This window comes from Mustela nigripes, chromosome 8 (genome assembly GCF_022355385.1).
Source record: "Mustela nigripes isolate SB6536 chromosome 8, MUSNIG.SB6536, whole genome shotgun sequence".
In the NCBI taxonomy this organism is placed as follows: domain Eukaryota; kingdom Metazoa; phylum Chordata; class Mammalia; order Carnivora; family Mustelidae; genus Mustela; species Mustela nigripes.
This window is the reverse complement of record NC_081564.1, coordinates 7,990,893-8,003,227: the sequence shown is the minus strand read 5'-3', so window position 1 is coordinate 8,003,227 and position 12,335 is coordinate 7,990,893. Positions and strand designations below refer to the sequence as shown.

At 36.9% G+C, this 12,335-nt stretch overlaps 2 protein-coding genes across 2 annotated transcripts in view; one reads left to right on the top strand and one right to left on the bottom strand.

The window, feature by feature from the left end:
- Nucleotides 1–2,892, top strand: part of VPS29 (VPS29 retromer complex component) — an 8,657-nt gene extending 5,765 nt beyond the window's left edge. The window contains exons 3-4 of the mRNA XM_059408398.1: nucleotides 1,945–2,180; nucleotides 2,413–2,892. Coding sequence (XP_059264381.1) covers nucleotides 1,945–2,180; nucleotides 2,413–2,530 — 354 coding nt within the window. The 3' untranslated portion in view covers nucleotides 2,531–2,892. The remainder of the gene's footprint in view (nucleotides 1–1,944; nucleotides 2,181–2,412) is intronic.
- An 830-nt stretch (nucleotides 2,893–3,722) lies between these two features.
- FAM216A (family with sequence similarity 216 member A) overlaps nucleotides 3,723–12,335 on the bottom strand; it is a 9,762-nt gene continuing 1,149 nt past the window's right edge. Inside the window, exons 2-7 of the mRNA XM_059408397.1 lie at nucleotides 11,552–11,592; nucleotides 8,394–8,515; nucleotides 6,791–6,920; nucleotides 6,528–6,711; nucleotides 5,892–5,974; nucleotides 3,723–4,317 (exon numbers count right to left, since the gene is read on the bottom strand). Of these exons, the coding sequence (XP_059264380.1) occupies nucleotides 4,205–4,317; nucleotides 5,892–5,974; nucleotides 6,528–6,711; nucleotides 6,791–6,920; nucleotides 8,394–8,515; nucleotides 11,552–11,592 (673 nt within the window). The 3' untranslated portion in view covers nucleotides 3,723–4,204. The remainder of the gene's footprint in view (nucleotides 4,318–5,891; nucleotides 5,975–6,527; nucleotides 6,712–6,790; nucleotides 6,921–8,393; nucleotides 8,516–11,551; nucleotides 11,593–12,335) is intronic.

Genomic DNA, 12,335 nt, shown 5'->3' with positions numbered 1-12,335 from the left:
TGTTCCAGCTTCCTCATTCTACCCTTCCTCCCTTCGTAGTTAGTTCTCCAAGTAGCAACCAGTGTGATCCTTTTTAGGTGAAGTAAGATCACATCACCACTATGCTGAAAACCCCGCTGTGGGTCTTAACTCCAGGGTTAATTATGAAGGGGCATGAGGAAGTTTGAGAAGGTGATAAAACTGTTCTGGGTCTTGGTTATGGCAGAGCTTACATAATTGTAAGCATTTGTTTGCTATTGTAAGCAAATTGCATTTGTCAAAAACCCTTAAATTATACACTAAAAAGAGTAATTTTAGTATATGTGAATTATACCTCAATAAACCTGACTTTATTTTTTTTTTAAAGATTTTATTTATTTATTTTACAGACAGAGATCACAAGTAGGCAGAGAGGCAGGCAGAGAGAGAGGGGGAAGCAGGTCCCCGCTGAGCAGAGAGCCTGGTGCGGAGCTCGATCCCAGGACCTCGGGATCATGACCTGAGCCGAAGGCAGAGGCTTTAACCCACTGAGCCACCCAGGCACCCCTAAACCTGACTTTAAAGAACAGTTAGAAGTTCTGAGATTGCAGCTTTGTTCATTAGTTAATGAGATTTTAGGCAAATTACATCTTTCTGGCCTCAGTTTCCTCTTATGTAAATATGATTGGAGTAGATGATTTTTAAGACCCTCCGATCATAATAATATATTATTCAACATGATAAATCCGATGTGTGAAGAATTTTCTTTGCATTTCTGGGAATAGAAGCTTTTTCACAAATCATTTTTAACTTCATTGGTGCTGTTTACTAGTGTTCTTTAGTACAAAACTGAATAAGCATAGTGTCTTTTTTTTTTTTTTTTTTTTTTTTTTTTTTTTTAGTGGATTTTAAAAAAGAATTCAGATAAGCTTTCCCCTGGGGGCGAAAGACAGGGAGATGAGAAGAGATCACAGAGATGTGATCTCTGTCTGTAAAATAAATAAATAAAATCTTTAAAAAAAATAAAGTCAGGTTTATTGAGGTATAATTCACATATACTAAAATTACTCTTTTTAGTGTATAATTTAAGGGTTTTTGACAAATGCAATTTGCTTACAATAGCAAACAAATGCTTACAATTATGTAAGCTCTGCCATAACCAAGACCCAGAACAGTTTTATCACCTTCTCAAACTTCCTCATTGATTTCTTGTCAATAAACAGAATATAGGTTTGGTTTGTTAAAAACATATTTGGGGTTCTGTGTATATTATGCTAAAGACAAGTTGGGTAGCAAGAATAAACAATTTTTGCTTCTGATTTAGCTTAACCACTTACTAATGTGTGACCTTAGGCAAATTATTTTAACCTTTCTTTGCCTCAGTTTCCTCATCCATAAAGTGGGAGTCATAATAGAACCTACCTCATAGGATTGTCAGTATTAAATAGGTTGATATTTATAAAACCTTTAGTGCCTGCTTCATACTAAGTGCTGTATGAGTGTTATGTGTCATTATTATTTGAAGCCATCTATATAAAATTAAAGTCTGGGATATAATTTGAACACCTAGCTTATAGGTCATATACCTAGGATTCTTAGAGGAAACTAACAACTTTAGGGGAATAATTATTCTCTACAGCTTTCCCTAAAGAACCCAGATTCTGTTTAAAAAAAAAAAAAGATAAACACGAGGCAGGGATTGCATGATAAATTCCAGTTTCCTGGAAATAAGGTATGTTTTCAGCATAGTTGTAGCCTTAGAGACTGAGAAGTAATCATATATTTAGTAAATGTGTTGGTTGTGGAGCACTGTATCAAAAGATCCACATGGGATTAAATACTTAACCAGGTTAAGTACTAAATCAGTTGTTCTTAAACATCAGCATCTCTTAAAAAAAAAACAACGTGTGTGTATGTGTGTATATATATATATATATATATATATATATATATATATATAATATTGTGAGAGGAGACTTCTATGAGAATCTGAATTATCCAGAACAGAAAGTTGTGACTGTTGGGCAGTTCAAAATTGGTTTGATCCATGGGCATCAAGTTATTCCTTGGGGAGATATGGCCAGCTTAGCCCTGCTGCAGAGGCAGTTTGATGTGGACATTCTTATCTCGGGACACACACACAAATTTGAAGCATTTGAGCATGAGAATAAATTCTACATTAACCCAGGTTCTGCCACTGGAGCATATAATGCCTTGGAAACGTGAGTAGTAATTCGGGAATTTTTTAAAGTTAATAATTGCATGTGTGACATTTCATGAAGGAGGAATGCAACCATTTCAATAATTACAGCCTTTTGGGCAATCTTCTTTTGGTGATTATTTTCAATATATAACAACTAGAATTCTCCTTGAATCCAAATTGTTATAAATTGAAATTTTTATTGCTGGTGCTTTTTAGTACAAAACACTGACGTTATTTATATTTTTTTCCAGAAACATTATTCCTTCATTTGTGTTGATGGACATCCAGGCTTCTACAGTTGTCACTTATGTGTATCAGCTAATTGGAGATGATGTGAAAGTAGAACGAATTGAATACAAAAAGTCTTAAAAGCCAGGCCTGTCTTGCTGGGTTTTTTTTTTCATTCATTGTTCAAATCAAGTAATTAAACATGAGCCACAAAATTGTATCACTTTTATAATATTTTGCAGTAAAATATATCATCTTGTTAATACAATGTTCTAAGCTTCTTGTAAACTATAAGAATATATTCTGTTTCCATATTTGATTTCTATGAAAAAATGTCCATCATACAGTAAATGGTCATGCGTTAAGAAAAATTTATCCTTGTAAATATCTTCAAAGTTGATTATCTGGAACTTTATTACAAAAGTAGTGCATGAGGAAAATGAATCTAGATTTTCTTGTATACGTTTTTCTCTCCAGTAATAAACAGTTACCTTTCATTTATACTTTCTTGATAAGCTGTGTTTTAATTTTTAAAAATCATGAAAATGAGAGACCATATAAACTGCACCTAAGCATTAAAGTGATGAGGTAGATGGGTTGACTTTTGGGGCTCTCTCATTTCTCACAATGCTCTAGAGGTCATTATGTTGGGCTCAGATTTGATTTTCTAAAAAATATACTATATTGACATATTAACAATAATTCCTCAAACTGTTTCTTTAAATTGCCCTATTCCTATATTTCAGGTTTTAATTGTGTATGTACACACACATACACACACACACACATATATATATATTTTTAAACCAGCGTTTAGAAAGGAAGCACAGTAGAGTGAATATATAAAGAGTCTTCTTGGTACAATTACTTCCAACTTATTCTGGTTTGAGAGTTCAAGCGTTTGGCAATTTTCATAAAATAGAGCAAGTTGATACTTCCCATTTTTAAGTTGTATTCAAGCAGTAAATATCAAATGCTATTTTGTATCAGACTTTCAGAGCTTTCCTTAACCAGATCAAGAAAATACTTGGGGCCCCTGGGTGGCTTAGTGGGTTAACCCTCTGCTTTCAGCATGGGTCATGATCCCAGGGTCTTGGGATCGAACCCCTCATCAGGCTCTCTGCTCAGCAGGGAGACTGCTTCCCCCCGTCTCTCTTTCTGCCTGCCTGTCTGCCTGCTTGTGATTTCTGTCTGTCAAATAAATCAAATATTTAAAAAAAAAAAAAAAAAAAAGAATATACTTATAGGGGATTCTCATGTTTTTGTTCTAGGACTTACTATATGGAGAAAAATAATTAAGCAATTTATTGGACAGATTTATTTTTTTTTTATTTTTTTTTTTTAAAGATTTTATTTATTTATTTTACAGAGAGAAATCACAAGTAGATGGAGAGGCAGGCAGAGAGAGAGGGAAGCAGGCTCCCTGCCGAGCAGAGAGCCCGATGCGGGGCTCGATCCCAGGACCCTGAGATCATGACCTGAGCCGAAGGCAGCGGCTTAACCCACTGAGCCACCCAGGTGCCCCTATTGGACAGATTTAAAGAAAAATAATACAGTTTTAAGCGACAAGAAAATTTTTAATTGTATCTAGCTAGAAATACAAGCATATATTACACATAACTTCTGTTACACAAATATCATTAGTACATGGAACTACATCAACCAGTTAATTACACTGTTGTAAACATTTCTGAACAAACTAAAATTACTTAATGACTTCACGGTGAGTAACAATACTATCCTAAATGTAGAAAGAGGACACAATTCACAACCCTCCCCCCCCTTTGGCACCTCATCAATTCACAAGACTCAAGTTCACATCAGGTGTTCTCCTTGTTCTTCAATTGACATCGATTGCATACATTTATTTAGCAAATCTTCTTCCTTTTTTTCTTCATTCATGTATGATTCAGAATCATTTGTAGAAACTGTAAGAAAAATAAGTTTATAACGTCTGTTTTGGAAATACAGGTGTATTTCCTGAAAATGGAGATTTGTATATAAGAACAGCCTTCAAAATGACCTATCTTAGTAATAACCCTTTCACAAAAACAAATGGCTTGCAATTTTCAAAACTTAACCACTTCCTCCCCCCAAATCCCTTTTCCCAGTAAGTACTATATTCAGCCAAGTTATGGTATAGCACATTTTCTGTCACTAAGTCCTATATTGTCTTCACATGTCAAAATCTTTTGGTTACAGGAAAGTCATAGCTTCAGCATTCCCCTCTCCGTAAACATGAAGTTGCTACTCCTCTCTCAGGGGTCACAGGGACTTTCCTCCCACCTGGATTCCTCCAGCTATTATTTTGGGACCTAGACTTACTTTTTCCCCTGCCATAACCCTCATTTCTTGGACTGTCACACAGCATTGGGATAGGGGTTCTGAAGGCCTGACTTCCCTACTTCCTATTTGCTTCCCTACTCACTGTAGGAACAACTACGACATTGTTTAACTTCCACTTAATCCTTCCCACTTTATCAATTCTGAGGAATCCTTCTGAGCATTCTTTCTTCCCCTTTGATTTTCTTTCTTCCCCTTTTGATTTTCCCCTTTGGCCCTTTAAATTTTGTAGTCTTCTGAACTTGAAGGATCCTTGGGCACCTGGGTGGCTCAGTAGGTTAAGCCTCTGCCTTTGGCTCAGGTCATGATCTCAGGGTCCTGGGATCGAGCCCTGCATCGGGCTCTCTGCTCAGCAGGGAGCCTGCTTCCCCTTTTCTCTCTATGCCTACCTGCCTCTTTGCCTACTTGTGAGCTCTGTCAAATAAATAAATAAAAATTTTTAAAAATGCTGATGAACCGGGGCGCCTGGGTGGCTCAGTGGGTTAAGCAACTGCCTTCGGCTCAGGTCATGATCTCAGGGTCCTGGGATCGAGTCCCGCATCAGGCTCTCTGCTCAGCAGGGAGCCTGCTTCCCTCTCTCTCTGCCTGCCTCTCTGTCTACTGTGATCTCTCTCTGTCAAATAAATAAATAAAATCTTTAAAAAAAAATGCTGATGAACCTGTAGGATCCTTTATGCTGATACTTACCAACTCTGGACTTAATCTGAGTTGCTCTGCAAAATTTTGATACCACTTGGTTGGCTTGCTTCCTGGTGTGTTGAATATTAAACAAAATTTATATATAGGTGATACAGCCCTCATAAACTATGATGCCATACAAAATACTTTGTCCCATCCAAAAATGGCACTATCTCATAAAAGTGCTATGGCTTGAAAAAGTCATGTTTATGGCTCTGGGTTCTAACAAATTCATTCTGTTAAAGTCTCTGACCTTGATATTGTAAATACCTTTGTTTAGAAGTACCTTGAATCTTACTCCCCTGAGGTGAGTATGTTCTTTTAAATGAAAGCAGAAACTGTATTTCATACTCACTTGGAGAATTATAAGCAAATCACATTCTAAATTTTAATGTCTTCTGTAATAGAAATGAAATTAATGGGTTTATATTTTTTTAAGCATAAGATCTTTCAAAATGCATTTTTAAAATTCCACATTTACCTGATTGCATGAACAGTTTGCCTGGTTTTCTAAAAATCTTCAGTGACTTACATCTTGTTTTAGATGCATATCCAGTTTTTAAACTATAAGAAAGAGAAGCATCTTAATTGGGATCAGCAAAATCAACAGTTGTCTAATGCATATGGAGGACCATACAAATTCTTTTTATTAAGCTGCCAGCATCACCAAAAAGACTCTTTCAGTCTCCTATGAGTAATTAGCCCTGAAACACAAAGCTAACTATTTTAGTGCAGGTTGAATAATCAGTCTTCTTATTCTCTTTTTTTCTTATTTCCTTTTTTTGTTTATAGTTTTCTCCTGTGCAGAAGCAACCATATGCTCCTTCTGGAAGTGTTTGTACTATTTTGAATTTAAGTGGAAATTACTGAAAAGGCCAGTCTTGCCTATCTCTAGCTGATCAAGAAATTTTTACAATTCCACAAAATGTGTTCTAAAAAGAGTGGCATATTCCAGTGAGATCAGTAAAGAGACTATAAGATCCTTTTGTGCTTTTCGTCTAACCTCTTCTGAATTTAGCCAAATGAACCTATTAGGAAACAAGCTTTAATCTCATTTAGCTACCGTTCCAATAAAATTGGGGTGTATTTTCCTCTTTTTAAACAACAAGAAACAGACCCTTCTTTGTTTCTCACTGGTCGCCAAAGGGAATGCTGTAGGATCATTTCCGGTGCGGGTACAGCGGCCATGTCAAGGGTGCCTGAGTCCACTCTCTCCAGTTGGTGTCGCCATGTGGTGCAGGGGTAATGCTGCTTCTGTGAGTAACGAGAACCGAGGCGGCTCCTGTGATGAGTGAGGATACCTGTCATACAGATCACCTCTGTTAGAAGACCCTCTGGTGTCTTGTGAGAACTAGTGAGAAACGAACGAGGTGCACCTGCCTGGCTTTTGTGAGCTGTGCTGGATCACGTGCATGTACTGCCTCTTCATCAACGTCCGCAGATAGTTGGCGTTATAGATCTTAGCGATGCTACACAGATAACGCTTCTGGCCTGTGGTGAGGTCTGGATGCTAAAAGACAAGATTTATAGGCACTGTAGAACAAGAGGTTGGCAAAATTCCTCATCTGAAAGGGTGAATGTTCAGGAGAGCTGCACCACACGTACATTTTGCTTATTCAAATTCAGCTATGCTAATCTGGCCGAAAAGAGAAAGAAATGGCCATTTAAACAGCACACGTGGGTCCACCTGCCGTTTCCACTCAAGTGATTCTGATGTGTCTGAGGGGTGAGAACCACTGCCCTAGGAGAGTAAGGAGAGTAGGGATATGCTGCTCTGTCCGTGAGTCTTAGTTCCTGTGTGCCTCAGTGAATTTAGGCTTCTTGCCCTCTAAATACAATTTTTGAGATATCCTGTGGCATCTGAAAGCGACTCAACTACTCTACTTGGTCTTAACTAAAGAAACAGTCTTGGGGCGTCTGGGTGGCTCAGTGGGTTAAAGCCTCTGCCTTCAGCTCAGGTCCTGATCCCAAGGTCCTGGGATCGAGCCCCACATTGGGCTCTCTGCTCAGCAGGGAGCCTGCTTCCTCCTCTCTCTAACTGCCTCTCTGCCTACTTGTAATCTCTGTTTGTCAAATAAATAAATAAAATTTTAAAAAAAGAAAAGAAAAAAGAAACAGTCTTTTCTAGCACCAGAAGAATAACTGTCTGTGTTGAACATACTGAGGGATAGTCTATGGGTCTTTGGTAAAAGTAATTTTAACTAAGATTTTCACTTGCTGATTTTAGAAGATAACACTCACTTAAAATGTATATATATATGTGTGTATACACAGGATTTACTGAACTGAATAGATAAATCCAGGGAAAAGTCAAAATGTTGGTCAGATAAATTGACCAATTTGCACAAATCTATTGTAATCTTCATTTGCACTGCTCACAACGATACTTCTGGCAGTTATGACCTTTAATAATGGGTAATAGAGGTTAGACCGTCTTAAAATGCTGACAGCCATTTTCTTTATTTGCTTCTTTCTAATTTTGCAGACCTTCAGTGGAATCTGAATGAAAATGAGTCTGGGTTTCCATCTCTGGAATGTAACTTTCCTTATCATAAAGCCCTCAAAGAACTCTTAGGATAAAGAATCTAGGGACGCCTGGGTGGCTCAGTGAGTTAAAGCCTCTGCCTTCGGCTCAGGTCATGATCCCAGGGTCCTGGGATCGAGCCTGCATCAGACTCTCTGCTCAGCGGGGTGCCTGCTTCCCTCTCTCTCTCTGCCTGCCTCTCTGCCTACCTGTGATCTCTCTCTCTGTCAAAGAAATAAATAAAAGCTTAAGAAAAAAAAGAATCTATAATGATAAAAATCCTTGTATTCATTTCATGAGTTTACTCAGCAGATAGTTATGGACTCCTGGATGTATGCTGAGTGTACCTTATCTTCTGAAGTGCCTTACCCTCTAAGTAGCTCATCTTCAATAATAAGTTCATCTCTGAATACAAAGAATTTGGTACTTCAACAAAATATTGGTATTTAGTTAGCATACCTTTAGAAAGGACACATCTGTCATTGATTTAGGGATGTGAATTGCTTGAATTTGAGGAGTTTTCCACAACTCTTGCAGCTTGGCTATGTGTGTGTTCACTTTGTGTCCATCTTTGATTCTGTCTGTAGGCAAGGACATACTATGTGAATTGCATGAGCAAACATCAGCTCAATAAACTGATTATTAATATCTATATATTTACACAGGTCTGTGATTATCCTGGAGTAGGAGTATGAGTCATTCTGTTAAATTTGAAGAGATTTATGATATGGCCATTTGGTTTTAAAGCATACAAAACTCTTAAGATATTTATGAACATTTACTACATATATGTCATTATATATAGACTACATTATTTTGAGCTCAGCTGAGATGCAAACTGTTGACAGTAGCTTATTTTTGTTAGCTGACTGTATGTCAGACCACATTAAACGGGAATATACATGCAGAACTTGCACTGTAAAGATTTACAGCAATATTTTATCATTCATTTGACTTGAGCATATAGTATTAAAGTCAAGATAGAATAACACAAATTTTATATCTTTAATGAGACAGTGTTAAAAGGGCTTTGTAGAATTTTAATAAAATGTATTTTTACACAGTTTCAGTTATTTCAATGTTTTTAATACTGATGTGGATAGATTAAAAGAACAGTCATTTAATAAAAATAAAAGTTGAGGCATATCTCGAAGAATGAAACTAGTTTTCAGTTTCAGATATTGCAACCAGAAACTTAATTTAGGGTATAAACTTCAGTAGCACTTTGGGGAAAAACAATTTTCACTGGGAAAATTTAACTAGTAAATAACTCTTTATAACACTCCCCTTCTTCTCACATACTCAATCCCTCCCTCCAGGCGGCTTTCTACCACTATGGTTAGTATCACTGTAAATCAGTTTGCATTTTCTTGAGTTTGACATAAGTGGAAACATACAGTATATATTCTGTTTGTCTAGCTTCTTTCACTCAACATAATTATACTGAAATCGATCAGTGTGTGATATGTAGCAATAGTTCATTTCTTTTCATTGTTGGGTTATATTCCAATATATCACAATTTGATTATCCATCCACCTGTAGATGGACATCTGGATTGTTTCCAGTTTTACGCTAGTACAAATAAAGCTGGCAGAACAGATTTCTAAGTTAAAAGCTTGTATTTAGGAAGTCAAATTAAATAGCCACGGTTTTGTTTCAGTACTGACAACAAAGGTCACTACAGTTTTACATATTAACTTTATTTATTTCTTCCAGATTTTGACAAATTGGGAGAGTTAATTCAGATAAGTAAGGGTTATATGTGCTTTACTGAAGACGAACTAGTTTGCCAACAAATGGAAAATTCACCTGGAAATTATGTTATTATGAACTTTAAGATATAATTTGGAGTCTATAATAATAAAAGTTAAATTTTTTAAAAAATCCTTTTTCAAGTCATAAATGTGGACTAATTATCTAAGAATATATCTTTGTGTCTCCACTAATCAATATTTCCGAGATGTGTTATTGTAGCCTGGACTGAAATTCAACTTCTCAAAACCTTGATGGCATTTCTTTACAGAACATGAAACATTTAAAAGTATTAAGGGCTCCTGGGTGGTTCAGTCAGGTAAGCAGCTGACTCTTGACTTAGGATCAATCAGGTCATGATCTCGGGGTCTTGAGAGTGAGCCCCACATCCCAGCAGCAGCAGGGGGCCTCCTTGAGATTCTCTTTCCCTCTGTCCCTCCCCCTCTCAAATAAATAAATCTTTTTAAAAAATAATAGTTAAAGAGAAACAACCAACTGAAAAATGGGCAAAAGACTTGAACAGACTTTGGATGTCTCCAAGGGAGAAAGTACAAATGGCCAATAAACACATGAAAAGATGCTCACTATCGCCACTCGTTAGGGAAATATAAATAAAACAACAATGAAGTCCCATTTCATACTCATAAGGATAACTACCATTTTAAAAAAATGAAAACAAGTGTAAGCTAGCATGTGGAGAAACTCAGACCGTGTGCATTGCTGGTAAGAATGTAAAATGGTGCAGCTACTGTGGAAACAGTGTGGTGGCTCCTCAAAAAATTAAACAATGATCACCATATGGTCCAACAATTCCATTTAAAAACCACAGTATTTATATGTATATATGCATTTTTAGGTATGTATATACACATAGATATGTGTCTGTGTGTTTTTCTCAGCTTCTGTAAGGACTATGCATTTTCCAAGGAAGGGAATGAATTCAGGTTTATAGATCATTGAACTGAAATTGCTCCCCCCTTGGGGCACCTGGATGGCTCAGTGGGTTAAGCCTCTGCCTTTGGCTTGGGTCATGATCTCAGGGTCCTAGGATGGAGCCCCACATTGTGCTCTCTGCTCAGGAGGGAGCCTCCTTCCCCCTCTCTCTCTGCCCTGCCTCTCTGCCTGCTTGTGATCTCTGTCTGTCAAATAAATAAATAAAATCTTAAAAAAAAAAAAAAAAAAAAGAAAAGAAATTGCTCCCCCCTCAAAAGAAAAAAAAATAGTGATATGCCTTTGGGGGTTTGTCTTACTCTTAATTCCATCAGCTTTATCCTTTATTTCTTTTTTTTTTTTAAGATTTTATTTATTTATTTGACAGAGAGAGAAATCACAAGTAGGCGGAGAGTCAGGCAGAGAGAGAGAGAGAGAGAGAGAAGCAGGCTTCCGCTGAGCAAAGAGCCCGATGCAGGGCTCGATCCAAGGACACTGAGATCATGACCTGAGCCGAAGGCAGCGGCTTAATCCACTGAGCCACCCAGGCGCCCCAATCCTTTATTTCAAGTGAGAGGAAAATAGCAGCATTGAGAAATATTTTATATGCTTTGAAGTTGTTCAAGTTAGAAATTTTTCCTTCAATTTATAAACCCCAGGCCATACTCTGTGCTTTTCAAACATCAATTATAACACAATTCTTTTCAGATTCATTGCTATTTTGAAGCACTCTTTTTAAAATGCTTGATGTGAAATGTCTTAACAAGAGAGAAAGAACCTGCTGGATTGCTCTTTGAAAATCTTAAAGACTAAGGTCACCAGGATCTAATAAAGTCTATTTTTAAAACTCCATTATGTTTGTAGTTATAGCAAAATTAGCATCTCTGAACCATGTATTTTGGTAGGTATCATCTGCTTTATATGTTCTACTTACCAATACCTTTGGAATTCTGATAATAAGAATGTCCAGCTGATCTGTTGGAGGGAAAAAAGGATTTAAATAATATGTAATAATTGACAGCTTTATAAGCATTAAAGAAAGTATTTCAAATGAAAAAAGGCAGTATTGCATATGCTTTTTACTTTTCATGTTTCTATCAGATGGAATATCTTGCAAATTTTCTCCTGTAATCCTTTATATCCTAATGGCCCCAGGCTTTTTCTTTTTTTTTTTTATTAGCCCCAGGCTTTTTCAAAGTGGGTTATCTGAGGTTTTTACTATACTAGAAAGGATTTATCTTAAGCCAGATTTGGTCTTACTTTTAAGGCCTTTTAATCTAATTCCTGCATTGAGCTCAATAAAGAATTTGGGCTTCTGTGTTATCTGTGGTATTTCCTGGCTCTCTTTACTTTTAATAAAGTAACTTGGATATGAAAAAGACTATCTTCTTCTTTACTGTACATAATTAAGGTATACTGGAATTGATAAATTGGTCTGGAATGTTTCTATTTTTGTACAAGTTCTTTTTTTCTTCTTTCAAATTAAGACAGAACACACATCCTTCCTACTTCCTTCCATTTATTCAGTGACCAAGTGTTCATTGATCTCCTGATATATGAGGATCCAGCACTTAGTCAAACACAATAATGAACAGAAAAGAAAGCCGAGACCCCATCTTTAACAGCCTTCTAGGGGCCCCTGGGTGGCTCAGTTAAGCGGCTGATTCTTGATCGGGGTTCAGGTCATGAAGATGATCGGGGGGGGGGGGGGGGGGGGG